General features: G+C 38.9%; 1 protein-coding gene across 1 annotated transcript; it reads left to right on the forward strand.

Annotated features, from left to right (window-relative positions):
- The first annotated feature begins 2,129 nt into the window (after positions 1-2,129).
- LOC131686789 (uncharacterized) lies at positions 2,130-3,282 on the forward strand. The gene is made up of 2 exons (XM_058970783.1): positions 2,130-3,198; positions 3,254-3,282. The coding sequence occupies exons 1-2, from the start codon at positions 2,130-2,132 to the stop codon at positions 3,280-3,282; spliced, it is 1,098 nt and encodes a 365-aa protein (XP_058826766.1).
- Positions 3,283-21,224: the final 17,942 nt, after the last annotated feature.

A 21,224-nucleotide genomic window follows, 5' to 3' on the forward strand; every position in this document is an offset into this window, starting at 1 on the left:
AATCCCGTAACAATAAGAAAAAAAAACCTTCCGAGACAATTCCAAGAATTTTGATACCTATAGAATTTTATTAGAATTTACAAATTATTTCTCAGTACTAGAATATCCTTCCGGGAATCCGGATTAGCGGGAACCAGATGTATTCGTTGGGGTCAATTTCACTGATTCTAAAAATGGATGAATTCCTGAATTCAAAACATCCAAAAGTGGTCTAAATCGATTAAAAATTGGCATAGCTAAAAACTTTTGAATTTTCGGGTACCCTAGTACCCTGTCAGCCTGTTTTCTTTTTGTTGGCCACACAACGGATAATCTGTGGGCTATCGTCACCTTCTGTAGCGAAATGAGAAGCCTCCAACCAGATAGGAGGTTTGTGCAGGTGTAACAAGCCGTCCGGAAACACAGCTTTGCGTACGGATCGGATCAATTAAATAGTGCTATTTGAAATTTGGAACTGTAAGTCGCTTGGCTTCCAGGGGATCGACCGAATTCTGCATGACGAGCTGCAAACTTGCAACTTCGGATTTGTCGGAGTGAGGCGTAGCTCTCTTTAGTATTTCTATAAAAAGTGCTTAGAGCGGCTTTGAATGGATCTTGATTCTGTGTGCACTTGCCACCCGCGTTTTTATTACTACAATGGCCTATTTGTTTTATTTAGCGCATAACATAACGCGCGGTACGAGCCATATTGAATAACAAGTCCGACTAAAGTTCACCCGATACGAGTTTGAGGGGACATACAAGTCCTGTGCGATTGCCATTCAAAATCTTCACTCACTGGAAAAAGTGGTCCTTGAAACAACCAACCACTACTACTCTGAGGAACTCCAGAGCTGACGACCAAAGATAATGTAATGTAGTCTCCTATTTTTACAGCTCTGCAGCTATTCCGATAATTCGAAATGTCGGATTTCTTGCTCTTTTTGAAGACTGGGAAGATATACGATTTTTGTCACGAAATGGGGAAAATTCTCGAATGCAGAGAGGTATTGAGGAGTATTGCTTATGGGATGAGAATACTATTTAAACAGTTTTTTCAGTACTACGGCTGGAATACCATCGGGCCCAGCGTTCGACGATAATTTCAGCTTGGAACATGCAGTGTTCACCATGGTGACTGTAATTGTAAGGTGAGACCCAATATGAGAACGAAAAGGGACTTTGCTGGCAGCTACTGAAACTTGTTCATTGATTAATGTAGACAAAGTAGAATGTTCTGTTCAGGCGGCTGTTGAGGTGTAAATAATGCGCTTTCAATTGGAGAGAGGGCCACGTAATCTTCTTTAGAGGGCACTGTTTCGCACGTTTATAGCTTTGCAAGGTTGTATTAAATCGTGGTGGATGGATTGGATAGGCTCACGTCTGGTTTTATTTGCTACGAACTGTTCAATTGCGTACAATAATAGATAATAGAATGCCCCAATCTAAAGATGACAAAAAAATTCATCAGAGAGTACTTTCCATTTCTAAAATCGTAGTAAGTTGTTTCAGTAAGGTTCGCAAAAATGGCAGGCGCATATTCATGAATGGTAATTTGAAGTGGAGGGTGATGACAAATGTTGACAAGCGAAGAAGTTGCAACGGTTATTGAAAGCGAGTTGGTAAGTTCTTGACTAGCAAAGCAATGATCAAGTAGACTACAGTTACTGTTATAATTATCATTTAGTTGTCCAGAAGCCGCGAGGTCGATGAAATTGCTGAACAATACTGCGCATTCGTATACAAAAAATTAAAAGAAGAGCGAATCCATTTAATATCGGAAAACAGTTTGGCTTTAGCTTTCAAGCAGAGAACATCTAATTTTTGAAGCTCCGCAGTTAAAGTCGATTTTCAAACAAACCTTCTATTTGTTAACAGTTTCTATTGTGTTGGAGTTCGAAGTGGGAGAGAGGCATGGAAGGGGATTCCGGCGGCGGAAAACCGCCTTGGGCCTTTGGTTCTCGATTTGATGAACTGACCGATTTTGACACCGGAGACGACTGGAAGTTGAAAACGCAGATTAAACGAAAAAAAAACGTGGAGCTACTCGAGACACGCTGCAAGAAAAATTCTTTTCTAAGGAAAGCAGATTGGAAGGAAACAATGGACTACGCTATTTAGTGCTGTCTAGAACAGATGGTGAACACACAATGGAAAAGGTATCGCCATTTTTTATCAAAAAGGCTATTGATAGTATTACACCACGTGTTACAATCAGTCGGATGAAAGATGGGAAGCTACTTCTGAAATCAGTGGACACTCAGCAAGCCGAAAAACTAATGAAACAAACAAACCTTGGAGGACAGATCGGGATTCGAATTGAAGAACACTCTTCTCTGAACACTACAAAGGGTGTTGTCAGTTGCTACGATTTGAAGTTTCTATCGGATAATGAAATTCTTGAGGGACTGAAGGCTGAACACGTGACGGAGATCAGGCGGATCAATCGCCGTAACCAGAATAAGGAACTGGAGCCCACCTCTACCGTAGTCTTAACATTTAATCTGGGATATCTACCAACATCGATAAATGTAGGATTCCATCCATGCCGTGTTCGCCAGTATATACCGTCTCCTTTGAGGTGTATGAATTGCCTCAAATTCGGACATACTAATAACCAGTGTAGAGGAAATCGCGTGTGTGCGGGATGCGCAAATCTATACCATGATAATACTCGATGCGTACAAACCATCTGTGTGAATTGTAGAGGTAGCCACGATGCGTTTTCGAAAACCTGTCCAGTATACGAAGATGAATACGAAATCCAGAAAATTCGAGTCACCGACAAAATTTCCTTGCGTGAAGCTAAACGAAAACGACGATCACAAGCTCCGAATCCAAATACGCCACAGCTTACCCGAAGCTTTGCTACTGTCACAGCGACGGGAAAGGTTCAGGAAAATTCTATTGAAACTAACCGAGAAATTAGAAGCACGATGAGCAGCAGTAACCGAGATCCCATTACGCAGAATGACCAACCCAAATCTGACCAACAATCCCTACACGAAATCGCTGCCAGCCCAAGCTTGCCGAGAGAGCCTGGAATTGAAATACGACCACCACAGTCTACACAAACACCAACGATATCTAGCATTAACCATGATGATCATAACCATTGCTTCGCCGTCGAGAGAGTATCGACGGACAGAGCCCGATCGAGATCACGATCTCCATTGTTTACAACCTCACAGTCTACCAATATCGATGGAAAGGTTCAAGGTAACTCACTAACACCTATACAAAAAAATAATGATTTGAGTGAACAAAACAACAGAGAAAACCCAAAGCAAGATCAACTTCTAACACAATCGCCAAATGAGCATAGTTTTACGGTATTATCCCAAGCTTTAAAGACATCGATATTTCTCAAGGAAACTGATCTAGAAACCTGATAAACGTGTCAGTATCAAAGCTTCTTGGTAAAACATTCTTTTTTAAAAAAAAAATGCCTAATACAATAATTCAATGGAATGCGAATGGTTTTTATAATAACTTTAATGAATTAAAACTTTTGATATGTAATTACAAACCTTACGTCATAGCTATCCAAGAAACTCACTTTGATCATTCGAGACAACCTACACTAAAAGATTACAAATTATATTATAAACTCGATCAGTTTCACCAAAGAGCCTCAGGGGGTGTTGCAATCGCCGTACTTGATTCCTATTATTCCAGAGAAATTGAATTGAATACAGAACTTCAAGCTGTTGCTGTGGAAGTATGTGTTCCGATTGAAATGACCGTGTGTAGCCTTTATTTACCACCAAGTAAGACTGTAACCGATACAGAGATTAAAGATCTATTGGATCAGCTACCTACTACGTATATAGTAACAACTGATTGCAATGCACATAACACTCTGTGGGGTTGCCTAAGTGACAGTAGTAGAGGTAAACTCATAGAAAAAGTAATCGAAGAACAAAATCTCAATATTTTCAATGATGGAACGCCAACCCACTACTCGGTTGCCAACAATTCCTATTCTGCGATTGACCTAACTTTTGGTTCCCCAAGTCTTTCTAACCATTTTTCTTGGCATGTCCATGAGGATCTCTGTTCGAGCGACCATTTTCCGATAGTTATTACTGCACTGCAACGATCTCTCAATACAACCAGACGTCCCCGATGGATTACCAATTCGGCAGATTGGCCCAACTTTCGACACTCGGTTTCACTACAAATCGACGAAAGGGAAAACTCCAACTATGATACCTTAGAGAGAGTAGAGCAGTTTTCACCTTGCCTTACGAATGCTGCAGCGAATACTATCCCAAAATCATCACCGATTGTAAAAAAGATCAAACCGCCATGGTGGTCTCAAGATGTTGCTAACTGTATTAGCGAGAGAAAACGTGCTCTGCGTAACTACAACAAACACATGACTCCCGAAAATGAAACTGCATTTAAAATCTACTATTCGCAAAGTACAAAAAGACTCGTGGACAAAATTTGTTCCTACTATCACTTTTTCCACACCCAATCGGGAAGTGTGGAATAAAATACATAGGATCAGCGGAAAAATAAAACCCCAAACAATAACAGCGTTAAAGGTTGACAACGAATTGATACAATCAAACGAGGGTATCGCAGAAGCTTTTGGGAAAGCCTTTTCATTTGTTTGTAGCTCGGAAAACTACTCCCCGGAATTTTTAGAGCATAAAACGAGAGAGGAACGTGAAATCTCTGTTTTGTACGAGATAGGAGGCGCAGACGAACTAAACGTGATGTTCACAATGAGTGAACTTCAATTCGCTATTGCCAGTTGCAATGGTGGATCTACAGGACCAGACGATATTCATTATGACATGATCAAAAATCTACCTTTGGATGGTATGTATTATCTGTTAAGACTGTATAATGAGCTTTGGGAGAAACGATTGTTCCCGGAAAAATGGAAAGAATCAATAATTGTTGCAATTCAGAAACCCAACAAAAGCCCCTTAAACCCTCTCAACTACCGCCCAATCTCCCTTACATGCTGTCTTTGCAAAGTAATGGAGAAAATGGTAAACCGTCGACTTGTTTGGTATCTTGAATCAAATGAATTGTTCGATCCAGATCAGTCAGATTTTCGACGATTTCGAAACACCATGGACAATCTTACCACCTTGGAATCAGCCATACAAGAAGCATTCGCTAATAAAGAACATCTGGTCTGCATTTTTTCGACATTGAAAAAGCATATGACATGACCTGGAAACATCGTATCATTAAGACATTATCTGACTATGGAGTGCGTGGAAATATGCTTCGATTCATTGAAAATTTTCTCAGCGACCGTATATTTCGGGTAAGCATCGGCAATACCTTCTCATCAATATATCGTCAAGAGAATGGTATACCTCAAGGTGCAGTTTTGAGCGTGACGCTTTTCCTTATTGCCGTTAACTCAATAAGACAGTATTTTCCACCAGCTATACGCAAATTGATTTTTGCAGACGATTTAGTAGCTTTTCTTAGAGGCAAATCTTTAAGAGAAATCCAAAAAAGTTTACAAACATTATTAGACAACCTCTCTCACTGGAGTAACTTGACGGGTTTTCGATTATCCCCACTTAAAACTAAAGTAATACATTTTTGTCGCCTAACTTCCTGTTCAACTGATCCTGAATTATTTCTAAATGGTCAAAAAATACATGTTGTGGAGACATGTAAGTTTTTGGGATTAATTTTCGATAGACGCCTTACTCGGAATACTCATATAAAACAATTAAAAGCAAGAACTAATGGAAGCATGAAAATCATACGAACTCTATCAAACACTAGTTGGGGTTCAGACCGTCGAACTTTACTAACACTACACAAATCATTGATACTATCCAGATTGGAATACGGGGCAACAGTATATTCTTCTGCACGCAAAAATCTTTTGAAACAGCTTGACTCTGTCCATCATCTTGGCATCCGCTTATCCACAGGTGCGTTTAGGACCAGCCCAGTAATCAGCCTACTTTCAGACTCAGGAATGATTCCTTTATCGCTTAGGAGAGATCAACTAATCATGACATACGGAATTAGAATACAGTCACTGCCAACTCACCCTCTCTGCGGAATGCTTAACCACCCCGAACTTGCCCAGCGCTTCATGAACAGACCACGACTAGCACAACCATTCTACATACGAGTTTTCGAAACATTTGCAAAATACCAACTCAACTGTGGAAATGTCATGACTAGGGGTTTTCATGAAATCCCTCCTTGGAAAGGAAATGCGTTTTCAATAGATTTTTCTATGACAAAATGGACTAAAGCTAATACTCCCGTTAGCCATTTCAAGAACGAATTTCGTAGGCTATGCCTTAAATACCACGATTATTACTTTCTTTATATATGCCCGGCTGTGCCGTTTATAGCTCAGAATACCAGTACCAGGGAAAGCTAGAAAATGGGTCATCTGCATTTACAGCAGAACTGAAAGCGATTCACCATGCAGTGAAATATATTATGGAACATGATGTTTTAATATACAAATTTTTAATAGCTTCTGATTCCTTCAATTCTTTAAAGTCAATAGCCAATTTGTACAGCGATAATCCTCTTGTTCAAAATATCCAGGATACTTTAAGGAAAGTTGAGAGCAATAATAAAATAGTTCAGTTTCTCTGGATTCCTGGCCATATGCAAATTCCAGGGAATGAGATGGCGGATGAATTGGCGAAAAATGCAGTTAATGAAGAAATACTTAGACTTGGACTGAATACTTTTGACTGTACATCATTAGCAAAGTTAGCAGTATTTCGATCTTGGAAAAATAACTGGCAGGATACGACAGGAAACAAGCTACGGACCATCAAACCAGATACGGCTGAATGGGCCACATCACATAGGCAATCTAGAAAGGAATCAGTTGTACTTACGCGTTTAAGAATTGGGCATTCGAGTCTTACACACGGTTACATATTCAATCGGTCCCTTCCTCCTCAATGTGATGAATGCAATACAACTCTTACTGTATCACACATTCTAAATGAGTGTAGCAAGTATTCTAACCAAAGAACACAATTTGTGACCTGTGATTTCTTAGGTCACAATATCGTCGCTTTGGTCACTGAGCCCAGCTTGTATATATTTGTAAATATTGTTATTTTTTTTGTCGTATAAATAAATAACAGTGTACGGTCTATCCCGTGTATTTGACGACGCCTGTTCTTTGTTTATACTTTAAAATTATTGTTCGTAAATGTCTAAGTAGAATTTAAACGTCAAACCATTACTACTCCGTGCTTGCATGTTTGAGTTACGTTTAAGTTCTGCTTAATAGCCCAGGTTGGTGTCAAACGTAGGTTTTGTTATTTATTTGTTCAGAGATTTATTTAATTTTTGTCTATTTATTTATTTATTTTTGTATCTATTTATTCATATATTTATTTTTTTGCTTATTTATTTATTTATATTTGTTATTAATTTTGCTTGTTTATTATTCATTTTGTTATTATATTTTTTGTTATAATTGTTCAATATTTAAAAAAATAATCAAGGAAACAAGTACCGCACATTAAATATTCTTGATAGCTTTTGTACTAAAAATATTTCGTGACACCAACCAAAACGATAAAATTTTTGTAAATGTCAACCGTCATCGTCCTGTCATCTCATCATCACCGTCATCAAATGCGGGGTGGGATGCGAGGAGGCGCGGTGGGTATATTTTGGAAAACGGACAGGGCAAGGATAAAATCTACCGCGAAAAAGGAATGCGGTCTCTAATAGAAAATTGACCCGGAGAAGTGACGACCAGCAGCCGCGAGTCATACACCCAGTGTGACCGCGCGTTTCCGTAGTTGAAAAGTTTATGTGTCGATCCGTAGGATCTTGTTGACCGTTCAGAACATCCACACGATCGCTTGGTTCTGTTCGGTTGCTCGAGCGGGATAAGTGTGGCTACCGGTTTTTGTGTATTAACGACGTCCGACGCGAGTGCAGAAAACGGTCAGTGATTGGCAAGCCAAAAACGCCATTGTGGACGCCTTTACCCAAGTACCGGTAGGGTAGGGTCCACTCGACCGAAAAACGTTAAAAATCCCGCTCGATTGATAGTGAGACACTCGTGTGTGAAAAGTGCGCGTAGTACCACTCTCCGGGTCCAAAAGTGAAACGCAGGCCTCCGATACAAATAGGCCGAGTTGCTGCAGCATCCGGATTCCCTCGTCACCATCGCTCGACGCAAACTGCGTTTTGTGTCTACATAACCATCGGAGCCCGCCCCACATCCAGTCTGCTCAGTCTGCTGCATGTCGACCACCGTCATCACGGCCGCAACGTTGTACCAAGAAGAAGGTTTAGGAGAAAATAAAGCGTATGTACAAAAAAAGTGTTAAATGAATAATTTTCTTCCAATTAGTAGTAATAAAACTAGTGTATGGTCTATATATACAAGTTGTGTCGTCCATTTTGTTTATAGTGTAATCCTTTTTGGGGCTTGTTTCCGCCGAAAATTAATTACGATTCGCTCAGTGACCATAGTGTGGGAAGAAAAGTCCGCCCAGTGTGAATTTCTCCAGGAGACAACCGTGAAATGACTCTAATAGCTGGTGAGTACAGTGTGGCCCCACCACCACAATAAGAACGTTACGAAACCGATACGTAACAAATTCGATATTGACCAATCTAATTTAGGTAACAATGCTCAGAAAAATCAAAATTTGATACAATTCTTAAAGGATACCAATTTATATGTACACATTTAGTTTATAGCTACTTATTAGTCATATAATTGTAATATACTTATATTCATTATTTGAAAGATACTAACGTTAGGTAGGAACTGTAGTCTTAAATTAGTAGATTAGGTACTAATAGTCATATTGTGCTGTGTACCTTGAATTCCTAAATAAATAAATAAAATAATATCGGAAAAATTTAAATCGTTTAGTATGCAGATCTTATTGTTCAAAGCCATTTGATCCGTGATCGATGAAAACGAGCGCAAGTATTGATGAATGAGATCAAAATCATTGACGCGATCGGGTGGAATGTACATCACACAAATATAAAGTGTCAAATGATTGAGCGTGAGAGCGATCCAAAGTTGCTCAACGCTGGCATCGTTAGAGAGACATCAATCGTGCTTTGAATTTCGAACGAAATGCTATAAGCACTCCACCACCACTTTTATTACTGATGTTTGGTTCGTTTCTATCCTGTCTAAACGCAGCATAAAAACTTCCATAAATATACTGTTTTTTATTACTGATGAGCCAATTTTCAGTAAATACGTACATATCGTACTCACATAGTCTGAGCGAGCCAGGAGATACACAGAAATAGTACTGTTCATGCCACCAACGTTCTGATATGAAATACTTTAGCTGGAGTTGCTAGAACTTCTAGTGATGTTTGAAAATAATGTGCAGATGGCACTCTCGATCGGAGCTTTGGTGTGCTCGTCGAATTAACCGATTGATGCGCTGATAATCGATTGTGCTGATTGAACAGGAGCGTTGTTGCGAGTGAAAACGACGTGGAAGGGGTAGGAACTGGGACGAGCTCGGCTTGCGTTGCGTTATTTGCTGAGCACCGGGTTGCAAGTAGTTCGATGTAGGATTGCGTTCAAAAAAGGATGCTATTTCATGTTCGAAAACTGCAGGGACGTTTAATTCAAGCTAGATGAAAGAAAGTGGTCGATCCTGAAACTGGCAAACAAGTTTAAACACTGGATTTCATTAACTATAAAGTGGCGATATTTTCTTCTGACTTATTGGGTAGAAATTTTGTTAAATAGTCTTCTAAAGTGTCTTTGTGTTGTGCACAGTGGTTAAAAAAGACTGATGGGAAATCTGAACAGTTCTACCCACCATAATGGCATATTTGAAGCTTATTTAAAAAAACCTCCGATCGTCGGCAAACGACGCTCAAAAGAAGAATGACAACGTATTTCCCTTGAAAAAGGTCATAACCAGTGGCCGAAACGTCGGGCAGTATAAATCACCCGTTCTGATTAATCAGACCGCAAAAGCCGAAAATCCTATAAAAAAAGTAAAATAGTATAGTTTCATCTATAATCCTTTGTTGTGAGAGGAGGAGTGGTACTAGAAGGGCGGTGTTTTGGCTATTAATTAGAGTTGTAATGTTATCAATGGGATTTAGAGATTTTGAACAATAAATTAGAAAGTACATCGTCCTGCTTCAATCACCAAACGCCACAAATGATTCGGATCTCGTTCCGCCTCTTTTGACCGACGTAGTACGAATCTGCCTAATTAGAGACAATTGCTTTGCCAACTACGCTATGCTCGCCCGCAATTAACTCACGTTATATTCTACAAAGTTACAAGATATTCAAATTGAAGCAAATTTACTGATTTCATGTGTAATGATGTTTCAAATATTCAAAGGTCGTTTTTCTTATATTATCTTTATTTAAAAAAAATCAAAAAGCGGTTTCAACAAATTATTTACGATAAATCAATGTATGAAATGATAATTTGAAACAAGTGATGTGATATCTTTTGAGAGCACAGTTTACCGTACATTATTGCTGTAAATTTGAGAAATGTAATACCAAACTATGGTTAATACTTAACCGGCCAACACAAATGATCTCACATTTTTTCAGCTAAGAAGTATAAAACTCTGATCTTTCAAATCAAATTGGTAACTTTTATGAAATTCAATTTCTTGTAAAATTAACAAGAAATATCAGTGTAAGTCATTTTAGAAATCATATTTGTATTGTGGTTCAGTGACCTGTCGAAAAAACTAACCAAATCTTTCTGAAAACTTGTGTATAAGGAACATGGTATTTTACTACTCATTTAGACTGACGAAGGAAAGTATTTGCAATGGAACTAATGACACAAAACAACTTCCGCTTTACCATTCTGTTTGACTTCTATTATTTGAAGAAATTTATTTGGCATTTAGTCCATTCTCTCCTCATATTTTAGCACCAAAAAGGCAAACAGTGAAACACATCAGTATGATTGTACTAGTTGCTTAGATTGTCCATAAATAACACCAAAAGAAAACGAGGGGACAACGACAAGGTCGAAAGGTAATTTGGTTTCTTCTCTTCCTGCGCCTTTTCCGAGTTTCCTTCCAAGTACTTCCAGATTATGATTATTTCCGTCCCGTGTTTATTCCTCCGGTGACCCATTGTTCTTAATTGAATCTCTCATCTTGAAAGAAAACTCTCCGACTGCAAACCTATAAGCAAGCCGGGGAAAGGAAAAAGGGAAAGTTTTCACCACGCCAATCGTAAAGGGAATTCAGCGTTTCGTTCCCTCCGAATCCCGAACCCGAACTGCAACGATGCCGTCCGGTCCGAAAGGTAAACATGTAATTTTATGTGCAGGACTGGCGGAACCGTCGCCATCACGCGCAACCCCCGGACCAAAAGTTTAGGTCAAAAGTCAAACTAAATATTTGCTTCCACCCTTGGCGGCGATGACGACAACGACGACGCACGGTATGGGGTCGTTGAAGATTTGGATACTTTTCGGTGCGGTAGTTTTTCCCCCTTGGCACCCACAACATCTGCTGGCCAACGTTCTCCCCGTTCTGGTCCGGATTGAAGAAAATGTAGAGTAAATATGGAACGGGCAAACATCTTGTCGGATCATAATCTGGGTTTTCTTTTCTCGTATACAATTGGGATTTTTCTTATTTCGGATCAGCACACGTAGGACGGATTAAATTATATATTTAATTAATTTGTTCGTAGTTCGTTTTCGCACTGAAAATTCTTTAAGTTAGTGTTTGCTATTCAATGTCCTAGTAATATGGCTCGGAGGCTGAAGCGGATCTCAAAACCGTAACAGAATACATGCGATTTTGGACGTTTCTGTCGAATCGGACAGGGCCGCCATTATCATGTTTCAATACACGACATTCGCCAGCTACGATGCATCGTCCGGCAGCTGAATGCAAGAGCACGTATCTAGTAGGCGCGGGCGAGTGTGAATAGTTTGGAATTAGACTGCTATGTCTGTGTCTAGCTGGACCTCGAGGGCTCAGTGTCGTACTACTGCTACGACGGCATTGCACCAGTGCAGTACAGAAAACGATGGTTCATGTAGTGCTGGACCGTGGTTTATCTGTAAATTTGAGGCTTCGCGGCTTATCCAGAAAACGGGGAACATTATCCACATCAGGAAGTCTACATGATGCGGTACAATGACTGCAGGGTGCGTACGGTTTATCTTTGTGGCATGAGCAGATTGGACAGGACAGGATGCCAATCTTCTGGGAGTGTGTTTAACGATTCAGGTGAGTTTCGATTAATATAGGTAAATCGTAATTTTTTTTGCTGTCCTGCAGTTTTCCAAATCCAAGGACTTGGAAAAGGTATCAGTAGTAAACCACAAATCTACAAATTTAATAATGTTTTGCGATCAATTAAATCTACTATTAATCATCTAAAACCAATTTCAATTTCTGGTTTTAACTTTTTGAATATAAAGCTAAAACTACCGAAGGAATTGAGGAATGATAAATAAAAATATTTAGTACCTCTTATTCCTGCGTGTGTTCATGTTTATATTGTTTTTATATTACAAACAAATTTATACCAATCATTAAAAGACTATAAATGCATTGCAAATCAAAAACCGATTCCGGCTCATTTCAGGCTTGGCACACGGAAACCGAAGGGACTTTTTATAGCACGCAGCGAAAACAAGCAAACCCTCAAAACGCTAACATGTGTTTCAAACTTGTTCCTGTCCTCGCATTTATTCGCGTCCGATCCCGACCGCAAAATTGTAGTCCGCGATCCGTGGCTCTCGGTTGGGCGCACTTCAATGCTCGGAAAACACTTAAGAAACGATCACCCTCTCGGTACTACTACTGACACCTTCTCGACTCGCCACGCCAAGAACTGACACCATAAATCCAAAACAAAAAAAAATCGCGATTAAGTCTTGCGATCTTTTCGCTCGGTCGGTCGGTCGGCTTGAGAAAGGAACCTTCTTGCGGAAATCGTTTCGAAATGGAAATGAATGGGCTGGCGCGAGGGATCTGATTGCCAGTCCGATGGTCCTCGTTCACCCTGCACACCTTTAGCGGCTGTCCGGTGTAGCAAAAATCGCCACATTTGTTTACTTAATTGAGATATTTTACATTTATCGGTGTTTTTCGCTTTAATTGATCGTTATCGATCGGTACAGGCGAAGATTATTGTTATCTTAATTGGGTGGCTATATGATCGGGACTGGATCGTTGAAGCGAGAAATTCTGCCACTCTGCGATCGTGATTTAGTGACAAATGGGTGATATTATGGCAGTTCTAGTTGGGTCCGAGTGGCGATAACGAGCAGCAATTATCGGATCTTTGCCTATGAATGCTAACCTCGGTGGTGATGTTCTCCTGGCTTTGACCGGTTGACTAATTTACTAGATTTTTGAAACAAATCGATGCGGCGTTCTCCTTTCAAGAATGTACAATTCCACTATGTTGTAATGAACCTTGAAAAATTTTTACGCGGCGGTTGACCTGACTTCAGTTTCAAACAAAATAGCCTCTGTTTGCCTAATTTGTATGATTTCGCATCTCGCTCAAGCCTTGGAAACCATTTCGTAGTTCTAATTAAGACAAAAGGGTTCATGATATAGGACAAAGAAAAATCGTTGACCCATTCAACAAAGAAAGAATTTAATTTCCCCCAACCTGCACATCGTTCGGGCAGCTTCAGTTACCTTACCTGAGTGTTAATGCCTTGATTGTGTAAACCTCAGCCAAACCAAACCGGCCTCCTTCGATTGACGCTGCTGGTAGTAGCGGCGGTAGCAGTAGCACAACCATCAAACAACGAACGTCATGTTTTATCTCGTTCATTTATGCTCCTCTTGCTTCATTATTGACACAATCGCACCCCGAAAGCGCGCTCGCCTTGGCCTACTACTGTTCCTGCCTAGCACAGCCAACCAACTGGTGATCCACATTGGGGGCAAAAGAACAGGAATGGACGGACGGCGACGGACAAAGAACTGACGGAAAATAATTAATTAATGTTGTCGTGTCCCTTGTCGTTTCCCGTTCGATTGGACCTTGCTCTTTTTTTATGTTCATTGATTTTTACCTACTGCTTCGGGCTAGCGTTTTGGGGGGGTTCGACTATGAGGACCGCCCAAGTGGGTATCCGGTTGGCATGATTTATCTGCTGGAATCTAAGCGAATCTGATTTAAATTACTTATTCGAGGAATTCGTATATTCTATTATCAGACATTGATGAACTGATTAGGACCATTTTTTGGTTTTGGACTTAACCCTGCACAGCACGAACTAAAAGAAGTATCATAAAATAAGCATTTGACTTTTTAGTTTCCAAACCTTTGCTTGAAGCGTTCTTTGGTTTATTATTTAAGTTGATTTTTTTTCAATGAGTTTGTATCCGTTTGAAGTGCCCAAGAAGACCAAGTAGATTTTTTTTCATTTGGACATTTGTGATCTAGACGTCCAATTCCAAGCATTGCAACACATATTTTAATAGAAAAAACTCGAAAACTTGTTTTTGAACATTAGCGTTAACAGCTCATTACAACTAAGGTACAAATTTATCAGTGTTGATATAGGATTTACTATACTGGGTGTCATTTCAATATTTTCATTATGGAAGCCTCACGTACACTTTGAACCTTAATAACATTCTTCCTGCTAAATGAGCTGTTAACCTTGTTTCACAAATAGATAATAGGGAAAACTTCAACGCTTGCTACCGGCCCTTTGTTTGTTATGTAATCCTTGTTTAAATAAACATAAGCAAAATTTGTTATTGACCAGAACCACTTGAGATTGCAAAATGTTCATTGGAACAACATGCTTGGTCACATTGCGCACTCTATCCGGATGCAGATCCTCTGAGAAACACCGAGGAATCCTCTGCATCTCCACATATATCACATGAAGGGGATAGTTTTTAGTAAGTGTGCGTTATCATGCAATAATTGCTCTGGGCAGCCGGCTGCCGAGACTTCGGAAAATTTATCACTTGTATTAATACGATTGGCTGAATAAGCAACTTGAACTCCGGAAAGCCGACTGTGGGGAGCATCGCTTATATTTTAATAAATCGGAAACGTTCACTTTTCTATCACGCGGCAAATTTTTCGTGGTTTCTATCGTGTTGGTGCTGATTTTACTCGGCGATCGTTTGAATAAAATGCGGAATCTAATACAAGAGGTATTTGTGTGCCGCTTAATTTTTTCTTGTGTTAGGTCCTGTTCTTGTAGATATAATGAAAACCCGTTTTTATCAGCCCGTTGGTGAATTTTAGGCTGACAAAATGGGGACATTGACAAAATCGGGACATATATTTTCCTTTCTTTTTATTAAACCGAAGCTCTTAAAATATTCTTTTTTAGTCCCTAGACATAGCCCCTCAACTTTTTTTGATTATTTAGTTAAAATTTCACATGAGGGGGTCTAACAGTGCAATATTAAAAAAAATAATAAAATTATTTTTGCATATTTCGAATCTCTAAGATAAGAAAAATATGCTCAAGAAAGGATTTACTCGAGTTCTCCTTGGTTCTTCTGGTAGAGCCCTTCAAACTTCCCACTTTCCATTTTCATGCGAGGCTGATAAAATTGAGGGTAGACAAAATCGGGGGTACACAAAATTGGGGGCTGATAAAATCATTATTAATATTAAACTGCAAAAGTAGCATGAAAACAAGAATGGAAACTGAGCTGTTTCCGTTACATTAGTATAACAGAATACCGATTCTAAGCAATCACTTCTGCGCGCGATTTATTTATTGTTATGATCACTATTGGTACCGAAAAAATATAAAAACATGTAATAGTTTACAGTACTACAGTTTTGATTGAGGATATAGAATGCAGTTAATTCAGACATTATTCCTACAGAAGACACCACAGCAAAATGAAATGTATCAAAATCTCGAATAGAAGAAACAAGAGTGGAAGTGAGCTGGGATATCGATTGACCTTCAATCCCTCTCACGAATAATTCTCAACCCTCATACATGACTGAAGTCATCTCTCCACTCAGACAAGACCATGCGTCATCCCCACGCACTCCCAATGCCCCGTGGATGCATTCCCTGGTTGGTCGAACAAGTACCAAATAAACATAGAAATTAGTCTGCTAATAAAATGGAGACAACTACTGATTACCAACAAAATAAGAGCGGAGAAAATAGTTGTATAACCAAAGTGACTCACTGTTGACGAATCACCCAATAAAAAAAAATTAACCACCGCCCCAAAATCCAAATCGAACAGTGACTGTGTTTTGGGCAGGTTACACACCGATGGAATCAGCACTAATCGTTCTATTTTCAATAGACCTGTAAAATATGTGTATTAATTTGGTGATCGTCATGGTCGATTAGTGATCGTATCTGTACGACGACGATAAAGTTCGAATCTTAGGAAAAGGTATACTGACCTCGGCCTGATGTATGATATTTTCCACGGAGAAATGTTCTGCGGAACATTTAGAGAAACTTGTATATTCACGTTCTCGTAGACGTATACAATCTCAAAAATGATCTGCGAAGGACCGAATTGTGATGGCAAAATTAGTGCAGAATTGTGCAGCTTCACCGGTTCCAAACGTTAGCCACACAGACAACTGAACCATGCAAGAATTCAACAAACGAAGAATGCCACGTTGGAGATAACCAAAAAGCAAATAATGTTGAGGATATGGGTTGTGTTGCCTTTCTGAAAGTCTAAAGCGCCTAACTTAATTGTAGCAAATAATACACAAGGTAATAGGAATGAGCTAGAAACAAGTATCGAGGCTAGTCAAATGGGTTCAAGAAACGTCACATACTTGATTACAGAATTGTGGTGTGCCGCTTCTTAATACAGTCGATGGAGTATGTCTAGTTCAGCAAACTGCACTCGTTTGCTTCCGACTAGAACGATCGAGGATGGACCAGATATTTAACCAACAATTCGCTGCTTACCAAGAAGGGGACTGGTCATCTACATGTGTATTCTAATAACGCGTACGGTTCCGTGAAACAAAACAAATCACGGTAGATTGCTAGAAAAGAAGTATTTATTGTCTATTTCCACAACTAAACTGTGATGATGTACTGTTCGTTCATACTGGAAATTGATTTATCGTTCAGAAAACCCAAAATGTTGTCTTTCAGCCTTTTTGAACAACGACTGGAAGAGCCTAAACACGTTGTATTATTATCGCCATCAGCAGATCAGAAAAACTGAAACTGGGGCATAGCCATAACTTCAATCCCATGGTCTGCGAAGAAATAAATATCCACTGCCATAGAGATTCGCTAACCACAGAAAGGGCAATGTTCATAATACTCCGACCACGGTTAAAATTTTTCTGTCCCTTTAGTTAACCTCGGGCTTCGGCACGAAGAGATACCTCAACGCCACCTGTTGTTAGTCGCCTCGTGCGATGTGGTAGCAGGTACCCAGTGAGTCTATTCTTTGCTTAAATACTTCGAAAGATTTCAGCTCGCTGGATACCACACGGTTTTGTTATGTAAAACTTGTTTAAATAGTTCAAAAACTACTTTTAATGCGAATCAACATAAATGCTAGCGCCTCTAAACATGTACATGTGCCTCGGTTTTTTTTCAAAGCAAGATGTGTATAAAACACAGAGCAGAACACACGTGCGTGGTAGGTGTACCGCCCATTGATAAGCTGCTTCGGAATAATTTGCTTGTTTCGTGCGAGTTAGTAGCGAATGCTCTTACCCAATTATTTGCTTGTACCGCGCTTGTTAACAAATTTGCTTATTATGAAAGTTTACCGGTTGCCGATCGACTTCTTCTTATGTTTATGTTATGAAGTAAACAATATTTTTGAATATTTTACACCAATTATATCTCAGCTAATAGTAGGTTTTAAAAAAAAATAATTGTTGAAAGTATTGCTTAACAGATCGTGCAAAAGTCCATTTATCCTGTTCAGTATAGCGGCAATAATTTACGTTGAAAAACAACTCGTCTGCCAAACATTTCGAAAGGGTAGAAGCATTTTGTCGCAAGGTTTACTGTTCTGATTTAAATTATTGTAGGTTATTTTCTTACTTCCGATTAATTGGTCAGAGATCATCTTTACTCATGCAAATCTATTCGAAAACATACATTTGTTATTATGTACCAAAAAACTAGGGGTGGGTAATGTCTGAAGTATAACCACGGTATTGACTATTCACGGCTATTCGTAGGCGTATTATATTATTAACATTCTTCTTGTATCTCTTTCTAATGGCCAAATTTACAAATTAAGTCTCAGTCACCGGGTTCATTAAAATTTTTCGGAGGATTTGAGTAATATTCCGTTCGGTAATCAATTCAGAAAAAAAACATTTTCGGTAAAGTTGTCCCGATAAAAGTTAAGGAAATCTAATAGTTTGGTTTAATTGAACAGTGTGTTCAGAATAATCTGAATGTTGATATCGGTTGCATTGGTTCTTGCGCGCCAATGATATATGGTCAAGACCCGATTTTATCAGCTTTTTGACCAGATTTTATCCGCTTCACATGAAAATTGATAGTTGGTAGTTTGATGGACTATAGCAGACGAACTAAGTTGAATTCGAGTAAATCGTTTCATAAGCATATTTTTTCCTTATCCTAGAGATCCGAAATACGCAAAAAATTTTTTTTTTAATTTTGCATTGTCAGACCCCCTTAAGGGAAGTTTTAGATAAATAATAAGGAAAGGTTATGATGCTATATCTAGGGAACAAAGAAGAATATTTGAAGAGCTTCGGATTCTTAAAAAGAAAGAAAGACGTATGTCTCGATTTTATCAATGTCCCCGTTTTATCAGCTTATATAGATATAGAGATGAGTAGGTATGGGTAGGGATGGGTAGTATAGCAAAAAGGAACTTTTTTTTCTATTACTAATATATTTGCTTCTTTTTTTATTTCTTCACTTATTCTGGAGGATGGACAATGTAATCTCGAATCAACGTCCTTTTCTATTAGTATGTTGTAAGTTACATTTGGCCTAAATTTAAATTTTTATATTTGAACAAACTCGATTAAATATGTAGTCTTATGACTTGATTTTGATGGAGAATCCATATTGATTGTTTCAATATTAATATACAGGCACATGGATTGAAAAATAATTCTACGAAATATAGGTTCAAGTTTGTTAACTTTTTGTATAAAATCGTGAATTTATATTCATCGAGCGATACACAAGGTATAACACTTTGATTTCAAATGAAACAAATTTCGCATAATCTAGGAGAAAGGCGACAAAGCCTACTATCATAATTCACTTTGAGTAGAAGTTGCGGAATCGCTATTGGCTGAACAGTAATCGCTATAGTAAATGAGAAATTATGGTTTTGTCTATTGTACGAAGATAGCGAGCTTAATATAAAAGTAAACATAGAAAGTACCACCTTTAAAGGGCGAACACGAAATTATTGCGACACATTCAACAGGGCATAACTTTTTTACCATTGGGTAAAAATCAATCAAATTTTGCACACTTTCTCATTGATGTGCATTGTTTACATGCTGTCAAACTCGAAGTCGTGTTTTTCGATTCAACAAAAAGTGGAGGTGAACCAACGCGAGTCGAGAGAATAAAATCTTTCCAAACACCTGGAATTTCCTGACCTGTCGCACCGGCAGTTGGGAAAAATGTTGAACATTCACCATTCAACCGTCTCCAGAGTGTTGAAGCGGTTCCAGGAGCGGTTGACGTTGGACCACGGCAAAGGAGCTGGAAGAAAACCGGGACCGGAGAACAAAAAGACGGAGGGAAAGGTGAAGCGGATTATTAAAGCAAATCCCAACGTCTCAAGCCGTGATTTGGCTAAAAAGATCGGCATGTCGCAGAGCTACGTCCAGAATGCAGGTACAGAACTTCCCACACCGCGATGAGCGACAACAACCGACGGCTAAAACTCGGGCACGGAAGCTCTACGAGAAGATGCTGACAAAATATGGCTGCTGTGTGATGGACGACGAAACGTATATAAAAGCCGATTTTAAGCAAATTCCGGGGTTGGAGTTTTTCACCGGCAAGAGCAAGTTCTATGTGGATGACAAATTTGAGAAGAAGAAAATGTTGAAGTTCGCCTCCAAATATCTCATTTGGCAGGCCATCTGCTCTTGCGGACTGAGGAGTGAGCCTTTCGTGACAAAGGGCACAGTAAATGGCGAGATCTACAAATCTGAGTGCCTCGATTTGGCATCATGCCACTATTCTAAAAGTGTCCTGGAGTTGTATGAGGCCAATTCTGTTCATTTTGTTCCAAAGGCCATGAATCCGCCAAACTGTCCGGAGCTGCGCCCGGTGGAGCAGTACTGGGCAATGATGAAGCGGGAACTTCGAAAGAGCAAGAAGACAGTCATACCTAAAATTTTGGTTTGATTTAAAACATTATAAGAAAATTGGCATGACATTTTCGGTGTCGCAATAATTTCGTGTTCGCCCTTTAAGCTGATTTTTATGCTCTACAGTGGTGTAACCCCTTAAGCTAAATAAAGGAGTTCAAAATTGTTCTAGAAATATAAATACATCAGATTATTAAATGGCATGAAGAGTGAATTTTAAATTAACTTTATTGTACAGTTTTTTAACGTTGCCGTGTATTGCCGATCAGAATGCAGCAATGCAAAGGGCAGCATCATGTTGTCATACTTCTCTTGCGCACATTTCGTTATTTTCAAACCCCTCTTCGGCTTTTTTCTGAATAACTATGGCTCTCTTTGCTCGCAATAAAGATGGCAATAAATAAGCCAGTTTTATCAGGTAGGAAAGACAAGCACTGTCGAATTATATCTACCCGTATTTTCGAATTCCTCGTTCTTTTCTTCTCTCAACACGCTTCATTCCAATTGCACATCAAATGGTTATAGTAGCACGTTTGAATAAATTGAATCGTTGTTTTTGCTTATTAAAAACTGCAATAAGAACTGTTTTGATTCTTTTCTTTTTGATTATCGCTATAAACATAAGTGGGACCATTTAATTCGTTAATATGAATCAACAACTCACATCAAAGAAAGTAAATAACGTAAGGAAATTATTTTTTAGGGGATAGATCCAAATAAATGATAAGTAGATACCGATCGTAAAATGCAATATTTTATGATTTTTTTACACCTGTGGTTAACAAATTGAATCAGAATGTTAATAGCTTAGAAATTATCCCCACAAACACCCTAAGCTAAGATTAAATAATTGATTTTAAATATGCGCATTGTTCCAATAAGAATAAAAAAAACGAAAATATGAAATATAACACATGTAAATCTAAAATAATCATTCTGTCGAAGTTTAATTTTTTGTTTGACCTTGAATTCGCTTGAA

This window comes from Topomyia yanbarensis, chromosome 3, assembly GCF_030247195.1.
Source record: "Topomyia yanbarensis strain Yona2022 chromosome 3, ASM3024719v1, whole genome shotgun sequence".
Taxonomy (NCBI): domain Eukaryota; kingdom Metazoa; phylum Arthropoda; class Insecta; order Diptera; family Culicidae; genus Topomyia; species Topomyia yanbarensis.

What these genes read in the sequence shown, in the direction of transcription:
- LOC131686789 (XM_058970783.1), top strand. Translation starts at nt 2,130, where the DNA reads ATGGAAAAGGTATCGCCATTTTTTATCAAAAAGGCTATTGATAGTATT. An exon ending in TATCGATGGAAAGGTTCAAG is followed by an intron (nt 3,199 to 3,253) that starts GTAACTCACTAA and finishes ACAAAACAACAG; the next exon opens with AGAAAACCCAAAGCAAGATC.